The sequence below is a fragment of the Accipiter gentilis genome, chromosome 28 (genome assembly GCF_929443795.1).
Source record: "Accipiter gentilis chromosome 28, bAccGen1.1, whole genome shotgun sequence".
Lineage (NCBI taxonomy): Eukaryota > Metazoa > Chordata > Aves > Accipitriformes > Accipitridae > Astur > Astur gentilis.
The window spans coordinates 957,803-972,899 of record NC_064907.1 but is presented as its reverse complement, the minus strand read 5'-3'; the positions used below and the strand labels follow the sequence as shown (position 1 = coordinate 972,899).

Below are 15,097 nucleotides of genomic sequence, written 5' to 3'. Positions count from 1 at the left end.
GTTAAGGAAGAGATCCAGCACATACAGCCAGCTGCTAGGGAGACTGCAGCACACTGCCCAAACGAGCCCATTCCACTCGGAGGCCAAGCGACAGAGACGCCTCAAAGCCCATCTTCTCATAACCCTGAATTAACAAGTGGCATCTCTATACACCAAGAGCATGAAGTATCCAGCCCCTTTCCCCAACAGTTCAGCTGGGAAAGCTGAGGGTGCTTAGCACCCATTTCCTAGCTGTGAGACTGAACATCCGGCCCTGGAAAGTGGGTTGGAACCCCAGATGGTGTCCCACACAAGCACAAAGTCTAGTCAGACACCCTACTGCCAAGCTCTTGCACTATCCAAGCCCCCTTTGCCCCCCAGAAGGGACTACCCACCTCTCACGGTGCCTCCAGGACCACACAAATCCTTTACATTTATTCTCTGACCCCATGCTGTTTCTGCTCATGCCCTCCTAGGCTCACACCTTACCCACACCAGGTGTATCCCTGTTTGTCCACCTCCTCAATCACCCTTCTTTGGCTTGGCCATACTGAAAATGATGCACGTTTTCAATTTATGTGTTTAAAGCCTCCCTAGCTGGCCTGAGACAGTGATGAAAGGATACGGAGCATGGGACGGAGTCTGTAATCAGGAATGTTGTTGAGGTTGATGAAAGCTGAGCTGAGGAGCTGAGTGGCGAGACCCTCAACGGTGTAGAAATCCTGTTGCATGGAGGGGCCTGCATTTCCCAGGATGTGGAAACTTCAACAACAAAACAAGTTAATTGCAAGTCTGTCTACTATCATCTTGAGATTAGACAATTGCCATGTTCTTAAACAAATACTATAGAGGAATTTTAGTAGAGTATCTCTTTTTTTCTGGGATACCTGCAGAAGGACAATGAATTAAGCATTTAAGCACTAAAATGCACTTTCAAGTGCTGATGTATCCTAATACACGATTAAAAGTGGCAGAGACAAACTAGGTCAGGATATCTGATTAAGTGCTCCAGTCCAACTACACAACCGCAGAAGAGCTAAATGCAGATCCAAATTTTGAGGTACTTTTTCCAGCGACTGTGTTCCATGTGTATGCGGTAGGTTACAACCACCAAGTATAGTTCACCACTGCAGCTCATACTTGGATATTAGAGGATACAGTTCACATGAAAAGTCTAACTCTAGAAGAAGTCAGCACCCAGCAATAGCCTAGTGCTCCAGCTGTGCAATGTTGGATTGCGTGGGGGATATCTGGTGCTCTTACCAGTTGTCGTACAGGGTACAAAAGAAGCCCTGCATCCTTTCTAAGACTGTTTTGTAAACAGGAGAGTCATAAAGCTCCAGCAGAGGCTGAGGGAGACCTGTGGGAAAGAAAAAGCTTCAGCTCCATTAATGAGAGAGCACAGTGCACCTTCAGAAGGTGCTGGGCAGGCCCCAGCCAGCTTGACAGCAGCAAGGGAAGCACTTGGCAAGATCAACATGCAGCCAAATGGAAAGAGGTACAGCAATCGTGGGGCAGAACCTTCCCTCAAGAGGTCAGCCAAGTTCAGGTCAATTGTACCCAGAGAAGAGGTGTTCCCACTAAGGTTGTTACAGCCCCCTAATTTCTCCAAAGCAAAACTTACTGGAGCTATCAGAACCTAGTCAGAAGCAAAGCTGACAGTTGTGCAGCTCCTCTAATAGCCCATCCCTTCAGGTTTGTATTCATCTCTGTTGGGACACAAGCTACTGCTGAACTATGATATTAAAAAGTTTAGAGCAGAGATCAAGGCCCTGCTGCTTTACATGCAGTGGTTCACAGACAGAGTTTACAGGTCACAGAAAACAGGTGAAGGAATTATCTCCTCATTTTACAGATAGGAAATGGAAATAAGAAAACCAAAACAACTTCCCCTAAATATTTCACTGTCTGTCAGAACCTGAAACTAACCCCCAAATTCCAGAGTCATGGTCCACATTTTATCCACAAGGCCACCCACTTCTGCTTGGCTGGAAAGGCTTCTGTGTTCAAAAGCTCAAACCTGTTTTAAGATGGTTCCAAAAGCCTCTTTCTAATACACTGCCTAGAAACAAATGACAGGGCCATACTGCACGGCTTGGCTCTTGCCCTCCAGGACAGGTCTCTGCACCAGCACTCAGGGATCCTGCTGAGGACTAATTCTGCTCAAAGGCAGAAAATTACAGCACCCTCCAGCTTGAAATACCATGCTGCAGAGACCACCACCCAGCTGGAACAAACAGTTTGGTAGGGTACCCTTCATTTCATGCAAAGAAACCAATTTGTCTGAGACCAATAACTTATTTAACTTTGTTTTATCAGGTTCAAATCATAGCTGAGCTGCGAATGCTATGAAGAAGCTAGCTTTCCAGACTCTCTTTGCTTCCACTGCTACTGATGGACCCCTACCTCAAATACCTCTGAGAATCTGCCCACACATTCCTCCCAAAGAGAAGCTCCTTACCTAGGATAGCATTCTTCTCCACCTCCAGCATGTCTAAGGCCTTTGCAAATGTTTCCCCCAGCCTAGCCACCATCTCTGGCATGTAGAGATTGTTGTGAGTCCTGAAACAGAAGAGCACTTGGTTTATACCCATGCGGGTCAATCCCTTTTGCCCTTGACAGTGGGAACCTCTCCTTCAGCTTGTGAACAGCTCCTCTGAGGCAGATGATGAGGAAGGTGAGACCAAGCACGTGTGCATGGGATCCCCCTTCCCCACCTGCAAAAATATTGGAGAAGCTGACCCAACAGAGACATGGAGTGACTCCACCTCATGTCCTGAATCTCCTGGCTGCCCCTTCCACTTATTTCAGTTCACCCCACCCCTTGCAAGCACTGGCAGTAAAAACTCCCAGCAATTCTCCAGGTGATGCTGGCAACAGCTTATTAGCTTGGCCAAAGGGATCAGAGAATCTATTTTAAAAACTGACAAGACACGGATTCTGTACTCTCAAAAGATCTTCTGCACCTAAGGCCCCTGCAGAAGGAGAGGCTGTTTCAGCTCCAAAATACACACACTGCCCCCCAGGGATGGGTCACAGTCCCCAGAATGGCAGGTGGGATCGGAGGGAATCTAGGGAGAACATCAGTCCGATCAGATGTTACTCATGGCAGACACGTGTGCCCCCTGGACAACACATCCAGCTGGGAACAATTCCGCATCATCAGGAGGCGGCCATGGTCAGCTCTCCACGAGGGACACCAATTCAGCCACGGGTGGCTGGTTCTTGCCATCCAGGCCAAAATGGGTCCCCTCTTAGCCAGGGTACTGACACTCAGAGCTGGACTCAGCAGGGGTGTCTCTCTCACCTACCTCTCTCCTTTGAGACCTCAGACCTCCACTCTGGGTGTCGCCAGCTGCACACAGCACAAATCCTGCAGCCTCCTCCAAAACTGCAATGCCATTGTACCTGCTGCTAGAGGTGATCAAGGGCAACTCAGTATCTCCCCCTAGAGCAGCGTTTCCCAAAGCAGGGGGGTACATGGGAATGGCTGGGGGAAGGGAGTGCAGACAGACCTCAGTATGATCTCCAGAGTCTCAGCTTTCACTCAGGTCTTAATGAGTTTTTAAAATATTTTTTTTTTTTTTGGAAGGTCTATGTTCACAATCCTGGCAACCCCGATGCAGTGACATCTGCCTGAGTTTGCAGAGAGCCCGAGTTAGCTCCGAAACAGCAACTATCCCACTTCTCTCTGCAAGTGTTAAATACTTCCCTGCTCACTGCATGTGAGGAAGGCAAGTATGTAAATTTCTTAAGAAAGAGCTACACAAATGACTTCTTAACAACTCATACTCTCATTCTGGGCTGGATCTAACACCATGCAACAGGCCTCAAAGGGGGCACAAGCTGGTTTTACTTTCCCAAGAGGGGCCAGGGAGCAGCCCAGCCTCTGCAAAAGTTTGGATAATGTTCCACTGACTCAAAAACCTTGTGCATTTCTGCTTGAGGCCATCCTGAAACTCAGCTACTAAAATCATCTCCTCTTGTATGGGTCCTGCCTGCTCCAGGCCAACGTTGGCTTTGCCTCATGCTGGGCAGAAGGGTATTGGGGCAAACCCAAGGACTGTGGAATTGCAGTGGTGAACCTTGAAATCCCACTGCTCTAACCCCAGCAGGATGGGCCAGACAGTCATATCCTGAAGGTGTGGTCATGGTCCTTAGTTGTTTCGGAGTCCTTGAAGCATTTTCTCAAGTTTGACAGTTGGGAGGGCAGATCTTCACTCACAGGCCGATCTCCCTTAATTAATACCTTAGCAAGGTCCCAGTGGTAACAGAGAAAATGGCAAATCAGCTGCTCCCCATAGGAGTTAAGAAAGCATCCAACAGCCCTCATACTTGATGAAGATGTAGCCCCTAGGCACGTTCCAGGTGAGACTCTCAGCAGTAAGCATCACTCCCAGGCATCCCACACACAGGAGAACATGGAAAAACAAAATTCAAGAGATGTTTATGCTTTAGAAAAGACAAGCAAAGGATATGGCAGGGCTTGGGGGATTTTCAGCAATGGTCACAGCTCTGCTGGAAAGAGTGTCTGATGCCTAGAGAGATGGGCTTGAAGGCCAGAAGATGAATCCTTTAGGACAGTCCATGCTTGAAGAATCTTTATCCAAAGCTTGAGCCGTCTACAATGAAAATGCCTACAGCATCCATGTCTATCCCAACAATTCTTTCACCAGCATTAATGTCTTGGTAATGTCAGCATCTCATCAAGAGGAGTTCCAAAAAAGCCTTTTTCCATGCAAAGCATTTGCTGAGCCTGACCAGTCCATTGGTAACAAAATACGAGCAAATCCACAGTAAAGGTGCTGCACCAATCAGTTCATGCAGCTACTGACTCCAGAAACACACCTTTATCTAAAGGTGGCTGAAGACCATTTGGGTTTAAATTCAGGAAAGAACAATTTAAGCCATAAGCTAGGTAGCGACTAGATGAAATGAGGTACTGCAAAGGACGGGAGAATCATCACTCAAAAAGCTGTAAGCAGTGATTAACAAAGCAACCTCAAAATAATTCGGTAAATACAGCTACCAAGACAGAGACAAATATGAGTAGGCACAGGAAGATGCCACTCAAAACTACCTTATTTTCCCTTGTTACTTGGACTCCCTCTCATTCTTCTCATCTCTCTGGTCTCACCCATGACCTACCTTGAAGGTACTTACCCTGGCAAAGACCCAATGGCTTAACAACTTTCACTGTTTCTGTCTGCAAACACAGCAGAAGAATGCCACATAATATCCAGAAAGCAGCAGACCCAACTGCTCAGCCTGCAAAACACCCTTTGTTTGCATATTGGTGCCTGACTTGGTGCTCAGTTCAGCTGCTCAGTAGGATCCGTGCTGCTGCTACTTGCAGATCTGCTCACATAGTAACCAAAACAATCTGTGAGGACTTTCACATCTGCTTCCTGCGTAAGCACATGAGCAACACTGGACCTTGCTTATCCCCACAGAAAGCTGCCTAGTGGCACAGAGCTAAGAGAAGCATCCATTCCCAAGCAGTAATGCAACTATGTTCCTGAAGGCATCCTCAACAGAGGCAGCTGTCCTGCCAGCCAGCCTTCCTCATATCTCTGTACTTCACATGTGCCAACAGGCCACTACAGATTCCATATTCTCTTGAGTAATCCATATTAAAGAGGGCCTGAGGAAGCAGTACATGGAAAAGGCACTCAAAGCCAGCAAAAAACACACCAGAAGCTCCATAGCACAAGCTGCACCTTCTCCAGAAAGACAAACATCATCAACATTTGCAATGAACAACTATGAGCTTGCAGTTGTCATACAAAGAGGCTTCTACATCCAGCAGCAGCCAGGAAAGGTATGAGGTGGAGGATCTACTGCTCTTAATACATCACTCATTAGTCCTTGTTGGCACATCCAGCCTTAAGAAAAGCCTGGATACCTCGGAGTGAAGTACAGGCCACTCCAAGTATGTTACTATCACATGCTTAGGAAAGATTCTGGTCTGCAGGGGAGATGCTCAAACAACGCACATACATTATCTCAAAAAAACAGCCAGAGAGCCTCTTCCTTTATGTAGATGGGGAAGCACTGGCAATAGAACATAGTTCGTGTGTTTTCCTGGAGGTGGTAAACAAGCAGGCACAGAATTTCTGCTTCTTTACAGGTAGTGATAGTGTTTGACAATAGTTTCCTAAGCTTGTTGTAACAGACATCTCAAGTGTTTTTAATAATGCTTAAGTTCTGGCAAGAATAGCAATGGCACAAGCAAAAAGTCTGTTGCAGCCTGTTCAGACCTTGGGCAATGGTTTAGTTGGTTTCCCACAATATGGAGCATGTTCCAGGCTCTGGAAGAAATGGCATGAGGCTACCTCTACTCAAGCAACTCTACCAAACCTCTCCCAAAAGCTCATCAATAGGATCTTCAGCATTCCAGGATAAAAGGAAAAAACACTTCAAGCACAACTCCACAGCCATAACAAGATGGTTCAACCCTGCTCACTGGCCAAAGTACCAAAGTACCACCTGCTGTGCTACCCACAGCTTTGTGATGAGAAGCACAGCTAGGGTGGGCCAAGACAGTACATGCTTGTCCTACTAGTTCAGTGTGTTGCTTCTCACTGGAAGCAGCACAGTCCTGAGCTCAGTGACTGCCAAATATACCTGACTAGACAGAGTTCGAGTAATAGGGCTCCTTCCCTCACAGACCTGGGAGCTGAAAAATCTTATGTGGATCTGAAAATGCTCTTGCCCAGCAGGCTCCTGCCAAGTACAGTGCCTTGAGTTTTCAAGTACATAACACGTAGAGTTATCTCACAAAATTGCCCCCTAAGCCTGGCAAAAACCTAGTATCAGCAGTTACCCTGAGACAGATTCCTCCTTTATAATTCTGGGAACTGTTATTCAGGATTCCCCTTTTCTGCCTTCTCTTGGTCCTTCCTCTGGCTGCCCCAGATGTACACAATACCAGTGACGCGCAGAGAGGCACTGCAAGGTAGCAACAGTCTGAGAGTATGCATCCACTGATTTCAATAGCAGACAGTGCTTCAGGAGGCTGGTGTTCATGTTCAGCAAAACCAGCTTAATTTAACACTGAAGAGAGAACAACGCAAACAGGTTGCAATGAGAGCTGGGACTGCCCTGGTGGTTACTGGAGAGGTGGCCTTGTAGCGGCTGAGGGCAGAGCAGAGATGTTAGTCGAGAAACTATTAACTGGGTGGCAGATTCATAGCAGTGGAGGTGGGGGAGGCAACCCCAGCCCAAGCTCCAATTAGTTTTGATGGACTCTTGTAGGCCAGGCCAATGAACATTCAGAAGGCTCCAGTTTCCCCAGTGCCATTCCCCACTGTGAACAGTCAGGAACAGTACTTGGGCACCTGCACCAGCCTGTGTTCCCGTTGGCTTCACGGGGAGAACATACTCTGAGCACTCCATGTATTTGTCACAGTTTGGCTTTCAGAGATTCTTAAGTCAACATAAATTATTTCAAGTCAACTTGACCCACCTTATAAGAGCAAGTAAATTGTCAAGAAGCTTCAGGACCTGCTCAGTGCAGGGATTACGGTAGATTGGACTTCCACTGGGCATATATCCCACCAAGAATCCTCCAGCTTTCGCCTCTTCAGTTGCAGCAGGCCAACGAGCTCGTTTCACAACTCCCAGAATGGTGTACACGCAAAAGCTTATCTACAGCAAGAGACGTGGAGAGAGTGTTTCTTAGCCAGAACACACCCCAAGTAAATATGTTTTCAGAAAAATGCATCATCATCCCATCTCAAAGGGAATGCTCTACAGTGAGCCTAATCTGGTGACAGGAACAAACTCTGGTGGGTTTGCTGCCAACAAAATGCACCAAACGATCATGCTACATTCCTTCATCTTTGGTGACCCTTGGCTACGGCAGGATGGCCTAGGAATTCACTATTAGACAAAGCATCGACGCATATGGTTTCAACAGAATGCAAGTAACCAGGTAGGTTGCCCTCTAAAAGGAAGGGTCTACACCATCAGTTCCTCATCTCCTTTATCTGATGGGATGGAGGTAGAGATCTGTGATGGCACAGTGATCAAACTGCATTAGCCCCAAATCACAAGCACAGCTCTGTGGACTGCATTTCAGTGTCTTTTACAGACCTAAAGATAGCAACTCCATTTGCAGTCTGTCCAAGAAGCGAAGACATTTGACTAACTCCTCAAACAACGTAAACCTCCTTGGATGAATTTTAATTATATTCCATGCTGCAGTCTCAGCACAATGCTTCCCATACTGCCTGGCTCAAAAAGCACAATTCACTGCACTGTATTTCCAAAAATCATGTAAACTAATTGCTTCTCCAAAACCAAACTCTGCTACACGAAGAGTAGGGAATAGTGCGCTTCACTCTGCTGAATAATCTGTTTTTGCATGGCCTACATGCTCATTACTGTAGCTTAAAGAGGCAGCCTGATATTCTGCAGTCTGAAAAACCTACCGATCCACACCCTAAAAAAGTAGATGATCAGAACAGATCTTGTGTGTAACCACAACAGAAATGGGGGATGGAAGGAGGCAATTCCCATCTCTGTAAGGACTGGCTCTCCTGGTAATGATACTCACTCTAGAGCGGTTCAGGCCACTAGGATCTTCCAAGACTGGATCAGCAATTTTGTTGTCTGCACCCACATAGGAGATAAAGGCTTCAGGATCTGAGAGGACTCTGGCAGCAGCAAAAGACAGCAATGGGGATTATTGTTTATACCAGGGAATTTGAGCAGACCTTTGCACTGGCAATAAACATCTCAACAAATAGAGAGCAGGCTACAGAGACTAGCTAGTGCTCCACACTGTACATGGGAACATGATAAAAAGCACCAGAGACATGTGCACTCTCCAAACACCTCCAGTTCTCTTAGGCCATGGGACCTAAAACCTTTGAATTTCTTATGAAGATAGCCCTGCTGGAAAAACTCTTGTGTGTGCCTAGCTGCCCAGGGCTGCAGCACACCTCAGCTTTAGTAAGGAGAGCTCAGCTTCCTAGCTTCTCCTGGAAATGAGCAAAGACATCTTTTATTTCTCATTTTATGCAAATGCTTTGAGCATGCCTGGGATGTGTTCCTCTATCAACTTAAACAACACTTACCTAGCAATATTCAACAAACAGCATTTAGACTCGGATGGCAGTTTCTGAACTGCAGGAGACCACCACAATGACTGCCCAGAGTACAGGAAGTCACAAGGCAGTCCACCACCCTCATTTGGTTTGCGCATTCCCTTATTTGGCACGACATTACCTCTGCAACACCTCCAGCTCAAAGCTCAGAAAAACGACCCATACCTCTGCATCTCCGGGGAGAGCCATAAGCCAGCAACAGGAGCCATGAGCTCCTCCAGAAAAACCTTCTGCCGCTCGTAGTCCTTGAACTGGTTGCTGATGAGGACGAGGGCCTCCATAAGAGCACACTTCTCCATCTGCGTCAGAAGTAGCTCATTGGAGAGCAGCTGCTTCACATGGTTGTACAACATCTCAAAGTTTGGCTAGAAAACACATCCAATGGAATAGCATCATGCATTTGGTGTGGAGGAGGGCCACTGTGGGAGGCAGAGATGGGGTGTACTGTACTACACAGAACAGCTGGAGAAGCATGTCTAAGTTACCTTTTCTCTACATAGCCATCCCCTCAGTCTCAAGTCTCTCCAAATGTTCAGTCTGAAAGAACTGCTTTACTTCCCTACCCCTCTATCATCATCCTGCATCCAGTTTAGTCTCCAGAATGACTGAAATAAGCAGAGGAATCTCTCTCTTCTAGGCAGTCATATCCCCTACAGCAGTGTCACACCTCAAAGTAGTTCTGGTGCTTTTATTTGCCCACAGAACGTACCTCACTCCTTTGGCTCTCAGGTGCCAGACTTAGGACTCTTCCTCCTCTTTGCTCACAACTAGGTTAATAACGATTCATACAGTTATCACTATCTCCACAGGAATGGCTGAATTTCTTCCCCACCCACTCTAGTGGCAATCATGTCTTCCTGCTACTTTGTATAAGCATTAGCAATCATCCTCTTCAGCAAAGTCACCTGAACATATTTTGGGGCAGCTCTGGGCCCTTGGCTCTTCCTGTGAGGATGTTTCGCTGGCCATGGGAAAGAGGGAGCTGTAGTTAAAGGACCAGTAGAGTGAGACAAAGACCAACCCACTAGTTCTTAGCAGCTATTGCAGAATGCAGACTGGAATCCCTAAATTACCTTAATTAGCATCCTGAAAAAAAGTCTTTGATTAAACTAGCAATGTCCTATGGTGCTCCCATAATCCTAGAGCCACTGCACACAACACCACTGAAGAAAGGAGTTCAGAGCTAGACACGTTGCATGCAGGCTGTTTAGTTCAGCAAAACCAAACAAAACACTGGCTCATGGATTTTAAACTTGTTTGTTTTTTCTAGTCTCCTCAAGCTAATCCAGAAAACAAATACTCTCCTCTTGCTCCTACATTCTGTTATGGAATAGAAGTCTGGAGATTAGTCATTGCTATTGTCTTCAGCTAAGGAATCGCTTGAGACCACAAGTGACAAAATGGAAATTCAGCAAAAGTGCCCACAGAATTAATCTAGTGCGGCTTGTATCCTCCTCATCCCTTTTGCATTTAACTCATCACCTTCTCATTTAATTCATCACTTTACAATTCAACTCTTCAGGCAGAAAAATTTTTTTTTTTTAAGGGGTTGGGCGGGTGGCAGGGCATGGGAAGAAGGGAGGCGCAGGGAATAAAACACTTTGCCATTTGCATGGAAGGAATGTTTCTTGGAAGAATAGCAGAATGTAACCAAGGAAGCTGAAGATCCCACAAAATCCAGCTGAAACTGAGGCAAGACTCTTCATAACAGAGTTGCGTTTACATACCAGGACAAGCTGAGGGTAATCCCGACACATCTTTATGATTGAGGAGCATGCATGCCTTCTCACATTCTTCACTGCTCGAGTTCTAGGAGCCTGGACAGACACAACAAACTTCAATGCAACAAAACAAAAGTTCAGACAAATGCAGGGTATCTTCATGAGACAAATGCATTACATGCAGTTTTCTGCACTGTTGAGTACAGATCAAAAAAGCATTTCCACCCCCCCTCCCCCCCCCCCAAAACAATCATGCAACAACTAAATTTCCTCTGGAGCAGTAGCCAAGTCAAGAAGCCCATGTTTAAACAAGCTGTACCCCAGGAACAAGGATATCAGGGATCTTACTGTTTCAAGACTCCAAGCACTCCTTAGGTGGCTGGCAGCTTTACAGCCATCCTTCACAGCCACATATACCAACTACTGAAGAATACCGACAGCTAATGAAGGGATTTCACTCTCAGGAAAGTCAGCATGGACCAGAGGACTAAGTGCACTGGCCTTAGACCATACCTGTGGCCTTCTAAGTTCATGACCCAAAGCTTCTCAGGCTATGTCAAGCAAGAAGAGATCAGTTATATCTAGACTTCCAAGCCCTTTCCAGGAGCACGACTATACTTGAGAAGCCTACGACAGCAGAGTATTTACAATTTGATCCAACTGTTATAGCTCATAGTAGATAATAATTCAGACATACCTTACTTTCTTCTATAACTTCAAAGGTAACTGAAGCAAACAGCTGTGAGAAAAGGGAGGAAAAATCCAAAAACTCACATAATTTGTTAATATCTAGCACTCATGCATGTTTTGATCTCAAGGAATAGATATAAGTCTTTAGTGCAAACTCATTAAAGTCAGTTAAGAACCCTTGACTAATTGAAAGATGAATCATCAGCACAGCAAGGCCTTGAAATAAAATATGGTGTTTACTGATCAGAACATGCACTTAATGTTAAGATTTAAGGCTAGGAACTGCAAAATTTCTGTTATTCGACATTGTTTCTTCTTGAACAAGACTCGGTCTCCAGTTTTCCCATCCTTAACATGAAGGATAGTCCTTCCCTGACTAGGAGGATTAACTCTTGCAGTTTAGCACAAGGGCCTTGCACCACAAAAAAAGCCTACCTCATTTTAGCATGGTCTGCAAGTACCTACCTTGGAAAGTACTTGCGGTAGGTATTCTGGTCGGTAAGTGACAAATGGGAAGAGAGCAGACACATTGGTGAGCACACAGGACAGGATGAGAGGATCCTTTGTTTCAAAATTAAGGACAAGCTGCAGCAGATCTATGCCATCGTTCACTGGGATTTCCTACAAAGGCAGCAACGAGAAAGAAGAAGGAAAGAAAAAAGGAGACAACACTCAGTACTTCAGCCTGTAGCACACATACTACGACTCCTAGAACTAGGCCTTCGAGCTGCTGCTATCACATCAGGCCTCTCAGCTGAACACAGCTGTTCCCAAAGCAGAAAGAAAAGCAGTAGAAACCTCAGTTTAACTGTGTGCAATGTGCACTTGCTGAGGGAAAAAGGACAGCAGCATTGCAACTTTTGGTAGGGCAGTCTGGAGATGTCAATCTCAAGCCCCCACACTATTGCTTGCACCTCCCGGAAAGGCAAATCTCCTCTCTCTCAGTTTGGCTCCAAATTCTGCTCTTCACTCTGTCCAACAGATTCCATGCTCAACCAACTATATCAACCCATATAAATATTTTACTGTGATTAGAATGATGAACTAAAGTGCATGAACAGCCTAATCTAATACAAAAATCAAGTCAATCTACATCAGACTGAGAAAAAAATGCTTTCCTTCTGATTCACCTGCTGTCGAACAAAAAGCAGAAAGAAACTGCTTCTGATCTCCTACTCCCTGAGCATGACTTTCTCTCATTTAGTTAGTAGATAAAAAAAAAAAATCTAATCAGGGGATTACTAAAAAGAATAAACTTATGAAATTTCCACTTAAGCAGTCCTCTTCTCCTCTAGCAACGCACTATATTAAAGCATGCCACCTGAGCGCTCTCCTGTGACTTCTCATGGCACAGTATCCAGAACCAAGACATGCCTGAGAGTAAGCCAGTATGAGTTTGGTCCCATCTAAAGAAGGGTCAGTACTCCTCATGAGAACCACTAACCAAACAATGTGGGGTTTTGCATGGAGGTAACCAATTACTACAAACTTTTCAAGGACAACATAACTGAAAAAACCCACTCATGTCAACCCAGAACAAGCCAGGAGAGCAGTCAAGAGCATCTGATACACATACATCTTTATCCAGGGTTCGAAACATTTGGCTGATGACGCTCTCCGAGAAGAAGGTCATGGCATCCCACTGCACAAAGGATGGAGAGAAGATGGAGCAGAGACCTTCGCCTGTCTTAGCTGAAAGGAAGAGAAGAGTGGAGCTCTCACCATGCTCCTCCCTGCATGCACAACAGCAGGGTGATAAGCTCCTGCACTGCAACATCTTAGCACTCACAAGTATTTTGGTCACACAGCTCTCCCTGCAGATGCCTGGCAGGGATGCGCTGGGAGCAATTAAGGTACTCCAGTGTGATTTGCATCATTCAAGTGAAGGCTCCTGAGACATAAGTCTGACCTTTGAGATACTATAGGGAGCAACACCAACAAATCACAGAAGAGAAAAGAAAAGAAAAGAAAAGAAGGGAGACCACATGCTCAGACTCAGCACTGCAGGCAAGACTGCCCTCGGTGTGACTTTGCAGAGCACCAAGTGGCCTTCCTTCACAGGAGGAAGGCAAGGTGACTGACAGAGGGATTTGCCAGACAGGCAGAACTTCCCTGGACAAAAATAATCAATATGTTACAGATATAATAAGGCCCAAATAATTGTAAAATTGTATCAGAGGGACAGCTGCACCTGTTTTGCAGAGAGATTTTGGGAAGGGAAGGGAGGAGCCACGGACTTTACATTAGCTATTCCATAGGTAGACTGCAAAGGGTTAAATTTGGGGTGGGGTGGGGTTGATTTGATTTTGCTTTTAACTTGCAAAGACCTTAAAAGCCTGAAAACCTAGTGTTGAGCCTTGGCTCCCCCTTGAGGAAAAAAAAAAAAGGCAAAGAAGTTTCTTCTTGGCTTGAATTAAGAAACAAATCCCACATCCCTATTTTTTTTCAGGTAACTTACAGTTCATGGGTCCAGTATCAACAGGAGATGTGAGTTGGTACTTCAGCCATTCACCAGCCATTTGGAAGCCAGTCTGAGGATCCAGACGACAAGCCATCCTCATCACCTCTCCTTGCTGGGCTCGGAAAGCTGCAGTGAAAAATTGGACACTGTGCAAGAAGCTGATGCTGCAAATGCTCCCTTCCCCAAAGCTCACCTGCATCTTTGCAGACCTGGGAACATTATGGACTGTTGCTCTGACAAGAGCTGTGTAGTAAGCTCAGATATACAGTCAGTAAACTAGGTGTAACAGGATAGGCATTTTGGAAGTAATTTAAATGGACTAAAAAATGATGGATTAACATAAAAAGAAGTGCAATTAAAATGCAATATCAATTATGAAAATCTATGCTAAACCCAGATTTACTAGAATTAAGCCTCTATTTTTCATTTTAAAAATTCTTCAAACTATGCATGTTTGCTGCTTACAAACCACCTTGAGACAGGAAAAGAGCATTAGACAACTACCACTTCCTTCAGCTAAACACACTTTTTCTAGATTGTTCAACTTAACCCAGTTCAGATTCTAGGCTGACAAACTAATGTGAACTCAAAAAACCCAAAGAAGTCCAGTTTTCAATTTCAAAGATATTAAAAGCAAATTACAGAACAGGAATTTCATTTGTTCCAAAATATTCAAGTACATGACCACACAAAAGAATAATCTCTGCTGACTACAGATGCAACTTGCATTGTTTAAAAAAGTTGTTTTATCAAGTAATTTTATTTTGTGTTTCAAAATTAATTATGATTAAATTTAGTTATTTTAATTGCTTAACTCTAACTATTGGTGCTGAACCAGAAGCTTCTTAGCAGGGCCAAGACAGATTTTCTTTCTGGAATGACATTTAAAGTCTTTTGTAAGCTGCCTTCCTCTCCTAAACTAAGCAGGACTCCAGGCTGTTTCATTTCCTCCTTTAGGTGATGAAGAGGCGCGTTTTCTTTGACACTAGGTAGCAAATGCTACTAGGCCACCTACCTGGCTAGCAAGCAAAATAATAGCAAGTAGTAAGTAAAATAAAACACCTGAGCTGCCACAGGAAAACCCTAGATTAATTTAACTCCAAGATCCAGGCTGAAAGAGTCAAGACACAAAT

At 45.1% G+C, this 15,097-nt stretch overlaps 2 protein-coding genes across 10 annotated transcripts in view; one reads left to right on the top strand and one right to left on the bottom strand.

Moving 5' to 3' along the window:
• Positions 1-15,097, top strand: part of POLR1C (RNA polymerase I and III subunit C) — a 141,174-nt gene that overhangs the window by 12,150 nt on the left and 113,927 nt on the right. Inside the window, exon 9 of one of the 2 annotated variants that reach the window (XM_049831165.1) lies at positions 2,299-2,421. The exons of the other annotated variant lie outside the window; for it this stretch is intronic. Coding sequence (XP_049687122.1) covers positions 2,299-2,315 — 17 coding nt within the window. The 3' untranslated portion in view covers positions 2,316-2,421. Of the gene's footprint in view, positions 1-2,298; positions 2,422-15,097 lie in introns of those variants that run through there. 2 annotated transcript variants of the gene reach the window in all.
• Positions 1-15,097, bottom strand: part of XPO5 (exportin 5) — a 30,614-nt gene that overhangs the window by 6,206 nt on the left and 9,311 nt on the right. For 6 of the 8 annotated variants that reach the window (XM_049831145.1, XM_049831148.1, XM_049831147.1 and 3 more), the window contains 11 exons: positions 13,962-14,090; positions 13,080-13,195; positions 11,969-12,124; positions 11,511-11,552; positions 10,820-10,927; positions 9,258-9,457; positions 8,540-8,639; positions 7,448-7,629; positions 2,441-2,541; positions 1,243-1,339; positions 605-741 (listed from right to left, as the gene is read on the bottom strand). In XM_049831145.1, the coding sequence (XP_049687102.1) occupies positions 605-741; positions 1,243-1,339; positions 2,441-2,541; positions 7,448-7,629; positions 8,540-8,639; positions 9,258-9,457; positions 10,820-10,927; positions 11,511-11,552; positions 11,969-12,124; positions 13,080-13,195; positions 13,962-14,090 (1,368 nt within the window). The remainder of the gene's footprint in view (positions 1-604; positions 742-1,242; positions 1,340-2,440; positions 2,542-7,447; positions 7,630-8,539; positions 8,640-9,257; positions 9,458-10,819; positions 10,928-11,510; positions 11,553-11,968; positions 12,125-13,079; positions 13,196-13,961; positions 14,091-15,097) is intronic. The other 2 variants (XM_049831146.1, XM_049831151.1) reach the window with 1 other exon arrangement.